The 12,549-nt window shown below is 50.7% G+C and overlaps 1 protein-coding gene across 3 annotated transcripts; it reads left to right on the top strand.

Moving 5' to 3' along the window:
• Positions 1-3,939: 3,939 nt before the first annotated feature.
• On the top strand, positions 3,940-11,645 carry Tbxt (T-box transcription factor T). Of its 3 annotated transcripts, none has more exons than XM_059272407.1 (8): positions 3,940-4,145; positions 4,566-4,830; positions 5,528-5,662; positions 6,057-6,118; positions 6,226-6,287; positions 7,731-7,904; positions 8,954-9,083; positions 11,375-11,645. In XM_059272407.1, the coding sequence occupies exons 1-8, from the start codon at positions 3,940-3,942 to the stop codon at positions 11,643-11,645; spliced, it is 1,305 nt and encodes a 434-aa protein (XP_059128390.1). The 3 variants fall into 3 exon arrangements, with proteins under 3 accessions (XP_059128390.1, XP_059128389.1, XP_059128391.1); XM_059272406.1 differs by having other exon boundaries at positions 7,728-7,904; XM_059272408.1 differs by lacking the exon at positions 7,731-7,904.
• Positions 11,646-12,549: the final 904 nt, after the last annotated feature.

The raw sequence follows: 12,549 nt of genomic DNA, 5'->3' as shown, positions 1-12,549 counted from the left end.
GAATAGAGGAAGGCTGTCCCGAATTTGATGGCAGATGTCTTCAGGATGTATGCAGGACTGCCAGGTCTGTGTGGACTGTAGTTAAAACACGTGGTGGGTAGGTTTCAGTGCGGTGACTGCTGTTCCTCCTGGACACAGTGACATCTTTGGACATGGGGACATCTGCATTCCATGGCCATCCCTGAGCTCAAGAGGATTAGAAATGAGGTACCTACCATATCTGAACGGGGCCAAAGATCCATTGCAAAGATTGGTTTATCTCAGATTTAGCCCAGGGTCAATTGGAGGAAGGAAGGAAAAATATGGAATCTTCCTCAAAGGGCTAATGTAGAGGGCAAGAGAACAGCCCAAGACTAAAAGGAAATAACCACAGTGGTCACCTAAAAACAGCTGTCAGGCCTGAGTATAAGGCCCTGTGGCCTCTAGGAATCACAAACAGCCTGAAGGAGCAAAAGGCTGCTATAGAAGACCGTGGAATAAATAGCATGACCGAGATTCATAGGGAACCGGGTCTGCCAGAAACTCAAAGGGAGAGCAAAGAAATAAAATCTGCATGGGAGGCAGTAAAACCCCAAGAGTGACAGAGAGACAAATTGACAAGGTGGTGTGGCGCAAATACTTCACACACCATTCAATACATGCAGAAGGACCTGAGATGAAACAGTTCAGGGGAGAAGCAGGAGACTGGGAGAATGGGCAGGGGCAGTCATTCCCAGGCAAGGATGACCTCTGGGGTTTGCCCCAAGACCCTCACCGAGACAAGAATGAGGTACAAGCGCTGCCCCTGATTACTCCTGAAGAAGCCTGGACCCACTGGGCATGGAAAGCTTAGGTAAGGAGGCTGAAGAGATTCAAGCTACCTGCCCTAGAAGGTACCAAGCCAGTGGCCACAGAGTCCCCTCTTCAGCATTGGCTTCAAAGACCAGAGAGGTTGGGGAGAAATGTTGGCCGGTTTATTTGTTTTCAATGTGTCCGCTCCTGTCCCTAAGCTACCAGAACACTGGCTCATGAGGACAGCTAGGATAGGATTGGACTTGAAGACACCTTCAGCTAGCCCTCATCGCCGTTCAGGACCTCTACAGTGGGGTGACCTTCTTCCCACAGTCACAGTGACCAGTGACAGGTGAGTCCTGCTGGCCCACTCTGAAAGTTTGTCTTTATTCTTTTCTACAAAACCACAGCCATCACAAACAGTCCAAGGTCCTAAAAAAAAGCAGCTCAATGTTATGCAGTCCAAAGAACTGTGCTGTTTTAAAAAGCACTTATCCAAGTCACCGTTCTCTTTCACCACTTGGTGACAGAATCATTTCATTGAAGGGGTCTCTGTGCACTAACCTAGGATTTGGGGATGCTGTGTCTGCTTGGTCAGCTTGGGGGAACAGGAAGTGGAGAAGGACTAGCTTGGCACACTAAATCTGAACAGTGATTAGGGCCCATGTGTCTGTGTTCTGCAACATGGATGTACATTATTCCCAGCGTCACAAAAGAAACGCCCCCCCCCCCTTTTCTTTCAAGAAAGAAGACTCTGGAGGTGAGGTCAGGATCCAGGATGTCTCTACTCTTGGGTGCTTTGTTGTCTGAGAAGGGGTGAGATCAGGGGAACTGCCCCTCTGGGAACTGCTGTGGGCATACATTTATGGTTCCCGGGCCTTTTCCTTTGTTTGCTCTTCATGGGAAGGTTGCGGGTGCAGAGGTCCAGGCATGACGCTTCTCTGCTTATCATGGGAAGGTTGAGGCTTCCCAAGGACTGGCAGAGAGAAGCAGAAGAGTAGTTCTAAGCCACGTCTCTCCCAAGGAAGCGCAGGTTATTAACTGGGAATTCTTTATAGCTGAGCTGGAGGAAGTTTTTGGCTGTAAACTGTCATGCACTGCAGCCTTCCTTGAAAAGGCTGTGGACGAGGTTCTGGGGACAAAGATCAGAAATCAACCACAGAAGAGGGTAAGGGGCAAAATAGCTAAGCATTGAAAGAGTTGCTTCTAGCCCAGAGTGTAGATTTCACTGCTCACGGTAGAAAAAGTAGTATTTATTTGCCTCGTCTCACTTGGAGAATGGATCCAGAGCCATCTTCCACGAGCTTCGTGGAAGCTGGAGAAAATCCACCCATGAGCAACCACATTCCCAGGGCCGGTTTCGCCTTCACGCCCGAGGTTAGAGATCTTCGGTCACTTTCGGACCCACCCTCCCTCTGTCTTCAAGTCCCTTCCACCTAGGCCCTTTATTCCAAGTACCCGGACTCCTGCAAACCCGTAACACAAGCTGGCTGGTGGGCGTTGCGGGAGGGTCGGGGTTGAGAGCAAATGAGGGCCTTTTGGCGTCTCCGCAGAAGGAACGTCTCCCTCGGGTCAGCCCGAAATTAATTTCTTTACATCCTAGACTACAAAAGAGCAAATAAGCGGGATAGCTTCTCGCAGCTCCCGTAGTCAGTTAGAAAAGGGCCGAGGAAAGTAGCCCGGGACGTATTCCCATCCCACTCCCGGAGCATCTTCCTTGGCGGTTGGCTCCGGAAAACCCTGTCTCCCGGAAGGAGGAGGCAGGTAGAACCCGGAGCCGGGGTCTGGCTTACTCCGCAACCCCGACCCCAAAGACTTCCCAAGGAGACTCAAGAGAGACACAGAACTTTCAGAAGTGGGTGCCCCACCTGATGCAGGGGCCTCTTCCAAGGAGCTTCCGGGTGGGGTGCGCGTGTGGAAGATGGGGAATCGGAGGCTAGGACCCAGACCCTCGTTAAAGAGCTGGGAGCGATCTCTGGCTTCCTTCCCGCTTCCTGGGCTCCCGTTTTAGAGGAATGTTATTGTTTAAAGAGACCCCATTGAACTATTTCCTGCTCTTTGTCACCTTCCCCTCGCTCTCCGGCAGAGGTTCTCACCGAGAGGTAATAAACCAACTGCTGCCCACACCGCTTGGCGCGGAGGCGGGTAGGGAAACGCGCCCAGCGTGCGTTCCAACAATCCCCGGGGCAAAAAGACCAGGGAATCCCGGGGCCACACTCGGTGCAGGAGCAGCCACCGTCACCAAAGTCCAGCTTTTATGTGGGACGCGAGGACATCTCCTACTAGGGTCGCTATCTGGACAGATCCGCACTGGGCTTCCCTCTCCACGCAGGTGAAGAAGGTCTTGGGGAACCCGGACGCCGAGGTGGGAGTTAGTGGCAGTCCATGGGGCGAGGGGACGTGTCCCGAAGCTGCTGCACCTCTGGGAGCGGAGGCTTCGGAGAGGTCAGGGAGACCGGAGAGACGCAGATCCGCAGTAGTCCCGCCCAGGTGCGCGCAGCGTGGACACTCCGTGGGGCACAGCGGCAGGCGCTGCAGCGCGCTTGGAGAGCGCGGTGTGAGCGTGGGAGTGGAGAGCTTAGCAGTTGCTCTGGGAGCGGCGGGCTTGGGTGCCTTCGGCCCTGCTCCTTACCCTCCCCCCCGCAGGGTCCGCCCCGCCGCTTTGATGGAGGTGCAAACATTTGGGGAGGGCGGGGGTGTCGGGACTGCGCCCGACGCTTTCCTTACAGGAAGCGCGCGCGGGAGCCCATTGTTGGCCCCCGGCCTCCGGGCCCGCCCGGCGGGTCTGATATGGCCGCGCACCGCCAATGGGCAGCGGCTAGGTACTTCAAAGGGTGTCCCGCCCAATCCGCCGCGCCCCCTGCGAGGCCACTTCGGCTGTATTTATGGGGAGGGGACCCATTTTCTCTCCCCCAGAGACTTACTCTTGTCGCGACTTGCGGGGGAGTTCAAGTGGAACCACGGCTCCCCAGCCCCTCTCCCCTCTCCCCGCCCCCTTCCCCCCACATCCCAGTCCTGGCCCTCCTTTGGCGAACGTGCTGGGACCCAGGTGTGGTCTCTGGGCTCCGCGAGTGACCCTTTTTCTTGGAAAAGCCGTGGCGAGAGAAGTGAAGGTGGCTCTTGGGTAGGCAGTCAAGACTCTGGGGCGGTGGAGAGGGCGGCGGGAGGATGAGCTCCCCGGGCACCGAGAGCGCAGGGAAGAGCCTGCAGTACCGAGTGGACCACCTGCTCAGCGCCGTGGAGAGCGAGCTGCAGGCGGGCAGCGAGAAGGGCGACCCCACGGAGCGCGAGCTGCGAGTGGGCTTGGAGGAGAGCGAGCTGTGGCTGCGCTTCAAGGAGCTAACGAACGAGATGATTGTGACCAAGAACGGCAGGTAGGTGCGTGCTGCGAGTCTGCAGGCTGAGTGCCTCTCGGGAGTGGAGCACCTTTTCTCCGCTTAAGGCCGACTGTCTGTCTCTTCCCGCTTTACTGCCGCAGGGATTCCTAACCTTAGTTCCTCCAGGACTTTCACTGACGAAACCTGGGGAGGAGGTATTCAAACTCTAGGGCACCTAGGTCTACACTAGTGTGGCCAGGCTTGCCCGTGTTTCTTGGCCAGGTTTGTCCCTCTGCTGTCTCAAGAGACCGTGGGCTTAGTGGGGAGATGGATTTGGTGTCAGAACTGAGAAAGCTCGGGAAAAGAAGCTTGTGAGGCCCTTCTTTGACTGGTAGTGAACACTTTGTGCCAGGCTTTCCTCTCTCCGACCGGATGGGTCAGTTTCGGGGTCCTCCTGCTGTGACCTGTCTTTTCCAGGAGGATGTTCCCGGTGCTGAAGGTGAACGTGTCGGGTCTGGACCCCAATGCCATGTACTCCTTCTTGCTGGACTTCGTGGCGGCTGACAATCACCGCTGGAAGTACGTGAATGGGGAGTGGGTACCTGGGGGCAAGCCAGAGCCTCAGGCGCCCAGCTGCGTCTACATCCACCCAGACTCGCCCAACTTCGGGGCCCACTGGATGAAGGCGCCGGTGTCTTTCAGCAAAGTCAAACTCACCAACAAGCTCAACGGAGGAGGGCAGGTAGGGTGTGCGGGAGACCGTCTCTGCGCCCCAGCCCAGGGGGCGGAGGGCTGCACCTCCCCCGGCTGGGAGCCTAGAAGCGCTCCCTCAGCTTCTGTCAGCTTCACAGGAGCCACCACAGGCTTCCCCAATTAAATCTTTAGTACTGTTTATATTAAGCTGATAAGGGTCACACCGAGGCCTGAAGAAGGGAGCTGGGAGTCCTCACTCACTCTGGAGGGCTCGGGTGCAGTCAGGGCTGTCTTTTGGGAAACCACTCAGGCCCTGTCTCTCCTAGCGCTGTGGACAGGTGGGCTTTGACTTGGAGTCCTCGGTCATCTTAAAGTCAAAAGAGAACACCGCAGGAAGTCTTGCACAAGCGTGTACACTCCACTGTTCTCAAAAGCCTTTTATTGGAGCCTGTTCCTAGAAAACTCACTCCAAGTTGCCATCAAGCCAGGCATTTAAAGTCGTCTGTGGCCTTATTCTGGCAGGGTTTAATAGTGCGTAGCACCTCACATTCTAGTTTCAGACCAGCTGTGGGAAGCAGAGGTGTAAAACGCCGAAAAACACCACCCACAGACCCCATGCTCTCCATACTACAGGCAATTTCCTGGAGACTTTTGTAGCTCCATCCATCTCTCACTGAGCAGTTCCTGTGGAAGCTGTGGTGTTAAGGCAGGCGCTGGTCTCCACTCTTGCTCCTTATCTCCTGCAGATCATGTTGAACTCCTTGCATAAGTACGAGCCTCGGATTCACATTGTGAGAGTTGGGGGCCCACAGCGCATGATCACCAGCCACTGCTTTCCAGAGACCCAGTTCATAGCTGTGACTGCCTACCAGAATGAGGAGGTGAGGCTCCTGGAAGGCAGAGGGTCTTCTTAGGGTGCTCTCCATGCATATAGGCTTGGGGACTGTAATCACAGTGCTGAATACAGGCAGAGTTGGGTTCAGGTTTACCACTCCTGTGGTAAGAGGGAAAAAGTTTAAAATAACTCATTCAAAATAAAGACTGATTCAACTTGAATATTTCAACTTGTTTCTATTCTTTCTCAATTTCTTTTTTCCCCATCCCCCACTTGTTTCAGGGTCTTGCTATGTATCCCTGGTTATCCATATATTCACAGTAGTCCTCCTGCCTCAGCATTCTGATCCTTGGGCTTACAGGCCTATGATACTTCTTTTTCCTTGTTAAATCCTCTGGTCACCAGTACTGTATTAATAAATACACTTTCTTCTTTTTCAGATCACAGCTCTTAAAATTAAATACAATCCATTTGCAAAAGCCTTCCTTGATGCAAAAGAAAGGTGAGAAAAATCTAATCCCACTCCTGGGACAAAGTGCCACGTAGAAAGCTACACACTGTCTCCAGGCAGTTCTCCCTTTTGACCATTCTGAATTTTTTTCCCCCCAGAAACGACCACAAAGATGTGACGGAGGAACCCGGGGACTGCCAGCAGCCGGGGTTTTCCCAATGTACGGTTTGTTGCATTCTCCATGTCCCTCTGGCTTGTTTCCGTTCTAAGATTCACTAAAACCAGAGCTTAAAGGGAAGCTGAGGGCTTTCTGGGAATGGTAGGGGTAGCAGGATGGCTCCTCTTTGTGCCCCAGGCACGTGCCCTTTGCTTTGGAGGCTGCCTGACCATCTTGGGTTTGAGACACTGGCCAGCCAAAGAACTCTGGATTTGTTTGTTTTGTTTTGCAGCGGTCAGGGGTAGAGTGGACTCCTGGGTTAGACTTGGGTATGATGGGAATTCAGCTTGTCATATCCCCTTGGAGATGATCTCCATTCTTGTTAGTGGCTGAAAACTGAATGGCTGTCTTTGGAGACACGCACGACACACCTTCCTGCTCAGTCCCCTTGGCTCCTGATTTTGGGAGCTTGTAAGGTGTCTAGTTCTTTCAGAATTCTTTTAGGAGTTCTCTTAACCAGAATGAGGGGCGCAGACCTGTGCAGACACACCTAGGGAGAGAAAAGGCCTGGCTTCCCCCTTCTTTCCAAGAAGGGATCTGCAAATATCGAGGAAGTCACTGCTGAGGGGCAGAAGGGTCCTGCTTGCAGGGCCACTTCTGTGGATGCCAAAACTAGCCTGGCACTCTGCCCTGAAACTAGAACCAGCTATTCTAAACTGCTGTTTTAACTGTCTTCTATAAATTTGACAAATGAGTTTAACAAACAGGACCCACACTGTGGCTTATCGGTAATCGCTTGAGAGCCGATCAAGGCGAAATGGGCAAGAGATGGACTGTGTATGGGGTCACACAGGACGGTGTGGGCACGTGTGTGTTCCTCCATCTTTGAAGCGTTCTCTAAAGAACTGTCTTGTTTGGAAATTGTCTCATGGAGGGCTCCTTCTGCTTAATTAAAACAAAACTATAAAAACTATGGGAAAACATTAGTTTTAGTGGATATAGCTGTCTGGGAGAGGAGATGTAGTGGGGAGAATGTGGGGAGGCCTGGGGGAGTCGAAACAGAAGGGACCAAATAGGAAATGAATCCACTAGCTGTTTCTGAGGCAGGAGCATGACTGTGGGCCTCAGATGAGGAGGAGCAGCCCGGAGCAGTCTGGGTCCTACCTGTGACCCACTGCATTCCTCTTGTCTTCACACTGCATCCTTTGAACAAGTATCTCATTCTGCTCAGCTGGTAGAAAGCTACTTGCCAGCAGAACAGAAATCCCACCAAGGCTGGGGTAGAGGTCTCAGGTGTAAACCTTTAAGACAGAGCTGTGGCCTCAGCTCAGGCCCTCATAGCTCGGCATCCCAGGCTCATAGTGTGGAGCTCTCCACTCTGATATTTTGAGGTTAGGTTGCACTGAGGGATGGGACAGTGGATTTTTCACTTCTAAGGACTCATGGGTTAGAGCTAGGACAGTCTCAAGCAAGGGTCCATTACTCAGCATGCTTTTCTCACAGCAGGGGGGTGGCTTGTTCCTGGCACCAGCACCCTCTGTCCACCTGCCAGCTCCCACCCTCAGTTTGGAGGCTCGCTCCCTCTCCCCTCCACACATGGCTGTGAGAGGTACCCGGCTTTGAGGAACCACCGCTCATCACCGTACCCCAGCCCATATGCTCATCGGAACAATTCTCCAAGTAGGTTCTCTGTCGGTTCATCAGTGGCTGGGGTGGGGGCGGGAGGACCCCTCTGGGGAACTATTTCTACAGCGGTGCAGAATAGGGAGCCCAGCTCCTAGTGGCTCCTGAAGAGATTTGGTCAGGATGGTGGTTTACCAGAAGTCGCTACGGAGGCTTTCAGTCTCCATGTTCAGAACACGCTGTAGGTTTTTAAAATGACTGCTCTCTGGGCCTTTAGTTTAGATGTTTCACGAACCTCTCTAAAGTGACCATGTTGGATTAGCCAGGTGCAAGCATTTCTGACTAGACCAAAGATTCTTGAGGTGTAGAACCCAGGCCCTCAGTGTCACCTGAGAACCAGCCACAGTTCAGGTCCACCCAGACCCAGAAGCTGGAGGGTGTGGTGGTCCTTGAGACATCATGACCAACTTCCCTGATTCAGCTCCAGGACAGCCAGAGACCTCTGGCAGGTTCTCTAATGTGGTCTGCTCAGTCAGAACTTTGTCTGCTCCAAAAGGAGGGGAAAATGGCTGAAGAACACCATAAAACAATTAAGCAATTACAGCGGATTCAAAATGAAAGGCAACAGTTCTGGAGACTTGTTCAGCCAGAGGCTAGCCTCTGAGGTGGGGAGACCGAATTTTTAATTTGGTCAATCCTTAGGGAATAGCCCTCCCGCCATGGAAAAGGTGAACTAAGCGGCAGATGTTTTTTATTTACTTTTTAAATGAAGTATTCTAGGTGTTGCTCAGTGGCTCAGCACTTACTTGCCTAGCATTTGAAAGGCTCTGAATCTGATCCCCAATGCCGCAAAATAGTAAATAAATACCATAAAAATAAAAGAAAGATAAGCAATACAAGTGTCTGCAGGAGATAGCTTTGGTTAACTGGGATATATTTCCAAATAGTTCAAATAAGAAACAATAAGTATTGCCCTGCTGGCTACTTAAATGGCGTACTCTCATCTAATACCCTTGCAGCCTTTGTTGGTTCAGCTGTTATCATTTTGTTGCGTTTTATTCCTTTTCGGAGACCTGTCAGGTAACTCCCCTCTCTACATCCCTCAGCCTACGCCGACAACTCATCTGCGTGCTTATCCATGCTGCAATCCCACGACAACTGGTCTAGCCTGGGAGTGCCTGGCCACACCAGCATGCTGCCCATGAGTCATAGCACCAGCCCACCTACTGGCTCTAGGTATGTCTGGGGAGTGAGGCAAGCTCTCCTGGGGCTTCTTTCTGCTGGTTCCGTTTCTATTGGCCTTTTCCCTTATTCTGCCTCTGAGTCCCACCTGTGGTGGTTGGGTTTGTGTTTGCAATTAAACCAAACTGGGACCAGGGACGCTTGGTCCCATGACTGTCTGGTTCTGATTACCTGCATTTTTTCCTAGTGGTCTGCTGTACTTATCCAAACCAGGGTTCAGCCTTACCATGGCTCTTAACGTGCTGTGATGAACAGTCCTCTAATTTATCTGAGCCTCAGTTTCTCCATATGTAAAAAGATGCTAAATAGCCCTAGCCTCAGGCTGTTTCTCTCAGGCTGATGGGGTTGGCACATGTGGGTTAAAGTAGTATTGCAGAACCTTTATTCAGTTAAGGCAATACATTGCTTGGCTTTTCTGTGGATCAAGGAGTAAACGTCCTTAATAGCATGCTGGGAAATAGGCACAGGATGGAGACTGTTTGAGTGACCAGCGAGTTCTATAATAGGAAGGCTCAAAAACACACAGCGAAGCTGGTAATACATCCCCTTCAGGGTTATTAATCCTCCATAGTACTGATGTAAGAGCAAAGATAGATGCCAACACCGATTCTCCAGTGAGGAAAGGCGCCCAAAGACATTCATTCTGGGACAGTGGTGCTGATTAACTGCTACTTCATAAAGGAGTGAGCCTGCCGTGATGTGACTTTGACCTCGAAGGTGTACCTGATGGTCTAAAGCAGTGGTTCTCAACCTTCCTAACGCTTCAACCCTTTAATACAGGTCCTCATGTTGTGGTGACCCCCAACCCATAAAATAATTTCATTGCTACTTCATAACTGTAATTTTGCTACTGTTACGAATCGTAAGCAAATATCTGATATGTGGGATATTTGATATGCAACATGCAAAGGGGTTGTGACCCACAGGTTGAGAACCACTGGTCTAGAACATCAAATGTTTACCTAAGGTCTTAGCTGTTTTAGTTTAGGATGTAGATCTTTACTAATAAGAATCTAGTTGTCTAGTGTTTTTTGGACATGGAGTTCCAATATGCTGCCCAGGCTGGCCTTGAACTCACTATCCAGTCTAGAGCTCAAGGTCTTGATTCTCCTGCTTCAGCCTCCTGAGTTGGGGGTTATAGGCAGGTGTCACTACATCCACCTTAATCTGTTCTTAAAGCAAACACACATCTAGGATGGCAAACTTGTCCATGGCCTTGAGGACACTGTTCAGAAGCTAGATGAGCCGGGCGGCGGTGGTGCACACCTTTAATCCCAGCACTCGGGAGGCAGAGGCAGGCGGATCTCTGTGAGTTCAAGGCCAGCCTGGGCTACAGAGTGAGTTCCAGGAAAGGCACCAAAGCTACACAGAGAAACCCTGTCTCGAAAAACCAAAAAAAAAAAAAAAAAAAAAGAAGAAGCTAGATGATCTGCCAGCATCTAGTGCTGACCACTCATCCCAATTTGGTGTCTCCATCTGAAACTCATACCTGTAAAAAAACAAAATCAGAAACAATCCTCCTTAAGTTACCCAGGCTTGCTCTCAAGTTCAAATGCTTTGAGGTAGGTATACGGGATGGCATGTTAAATAATGGCAGTCTTACGTCAGATCATGTTGTGTGTTTATGGAAGAGCTCTAAGGAAGGATTCTCAAACAAAATTTTATTATAGTTTAATGAAATTCATTTCTAGGGTGTAGGCCGGAGGGCTTAATACTCATCTCCACGTCCTCATTTGATAGATGAGGAGACAGCCTGAAAAGCAGTCGTGGGGACAGTTAGAGAGCAGAGCTGGTCTCAAGCCCAGCTCTGGGGGCCCTTGCATGTTGGCCCATGTCGACGTTGCTAGCACACTATCCACTGGATGAGATGGGGCCAGCATTCTGAGGAATGCGTCTTCCGTGAATTCAGGGGTTGTTGCAGCGGGTTGGGAACATTAGTTAACAAAGTAGGCACACAGCTCTGAGCCTTGGTGCTCAGTACAAACTCTGTATGTTAATGAGCACAGAGCTGCTTGCCGGGAGTCTGTCTCAGCTGAACGCAGCCCATGAATGTCCACTGCGCTTAGGCACACCTTCCTTTTAGTTTGCTTCGTATTTGATTTTGTTTCTTAATACAGTAGCTTCTGGACACGTGGTAGTAGTGGAAAAGCCAGGTACAAAGCCTTGTGATGCTGCAATTACTGACAACAATGTTCTGAGCACTAGTCCCTCCCCTCCACGTCACCCCCAATTAGCTCCTTTGGAGCCTCTTCCCAGCCCCTTGATGTCTGTTTTCTTCGTTTCAGCCAGTACCCCAGCCTGTGGTCTGTGAGCAACGGCACCATCACCCCAGGCTCCCAGACAGCTGGGGTGTCCAACGGGCTGGGAGCCCAGCTCTTTCGAGGCTCCCCTGCACATTATGCACCCCTGACGCACACGGTCTCAGCCGCCACTTCCTCTGGCTCCCCAATGTATGAAGGGGCTGCTACAGTCACAGACATTTCTGACAGCCAGTACGACACGGCCCAAAGCCTCCTCATAGCCTCGTGGACACCAGTGTCGCCTCCGTCCATGTGAATTGAACTCTTCTCCATGTGCTAAGACTTGTAACAACCAGTGTCGATTGGATCATCTGCTAGGCACAGCGTGGCAGGTTCTTGGGACAAGGGAAAGAAATAAAAGCTTGCTACTAACTCCATTTTCAAGTAAGAGGAACAGTCCATGTCCTGTTGATCATGTTTCACAGCCTCTTGCTTGACACCTATGGTAGTGACGTGTGTCCTACAGGTGAAGCCAGGTACAGAGATGAGGCTATGGTCCAGTTTCCTGTGACTGGCAGTCAGAATCCTTTGCCAGCATCCTATACCTCGTGTTTGTCTCTTCTGCAACATGTAGGTGACTCTGATATACCGGAATTTGCCCACTCCCCTGTCCTACTTTAGTGAGACACAAGGCACACTTCTAATGCCCTTCCTTGTTGCTTTAGAGTAGTTAACTTTGAGGACAGAGACAGATCATAGCCAGTGGATTGTAACTGAACTGGAAACTACTCCATCCTCTAGAAGATGTCTACTTTAAGCACATGTAGCTTTTTGTGTTGTGAAGGCAATTGTGTAATACTTTTCTGTTGACAAAGTAGCTAAAGACAATCCGCAGAAAGTTTTTTTTTTTTTTCTGCACAATAAAGGTAATATGCAGCACATGGTCCTTGCAGTTATTATGTGCAAGTCTTCTTCTGGGAAAGGCTTTCTCCCCAAGGTGTATTTCAGTCTGTTCTGAACTTTAATGTTGTAGCTACAAAGCAGTTGCAGAACCGGAGGGATGCATTTTAGGTACCTATGCAACCTTAACGGCTAAAAAAGGTAAGATGAAGTAAGTTTCAATAATATTAAATCATAGATGAACGTGCATGGCAGAATTGAAACATGCCAATGTCATAAAAATACAGGATATCTACCTGATATAAGGGAGAGCATAAAAT

Source organism: Peromyscus eremicus, chromosome 8b (assembly GCF_949786415.1).
Source record: "Peromyscus eremicus chromosome 8b, PerEre_H2_v1, whole genome shotgun sequence".
Lineage (NCBI taxonomy): Eukaryota > Metazoa > Chordata > Mammalia > Rodentia > Cricetidae > Peromyscus > Peromyscus eremicus.
This window is presented reverse-complemented; position numbering and strand designations above follow the sequence as displayed.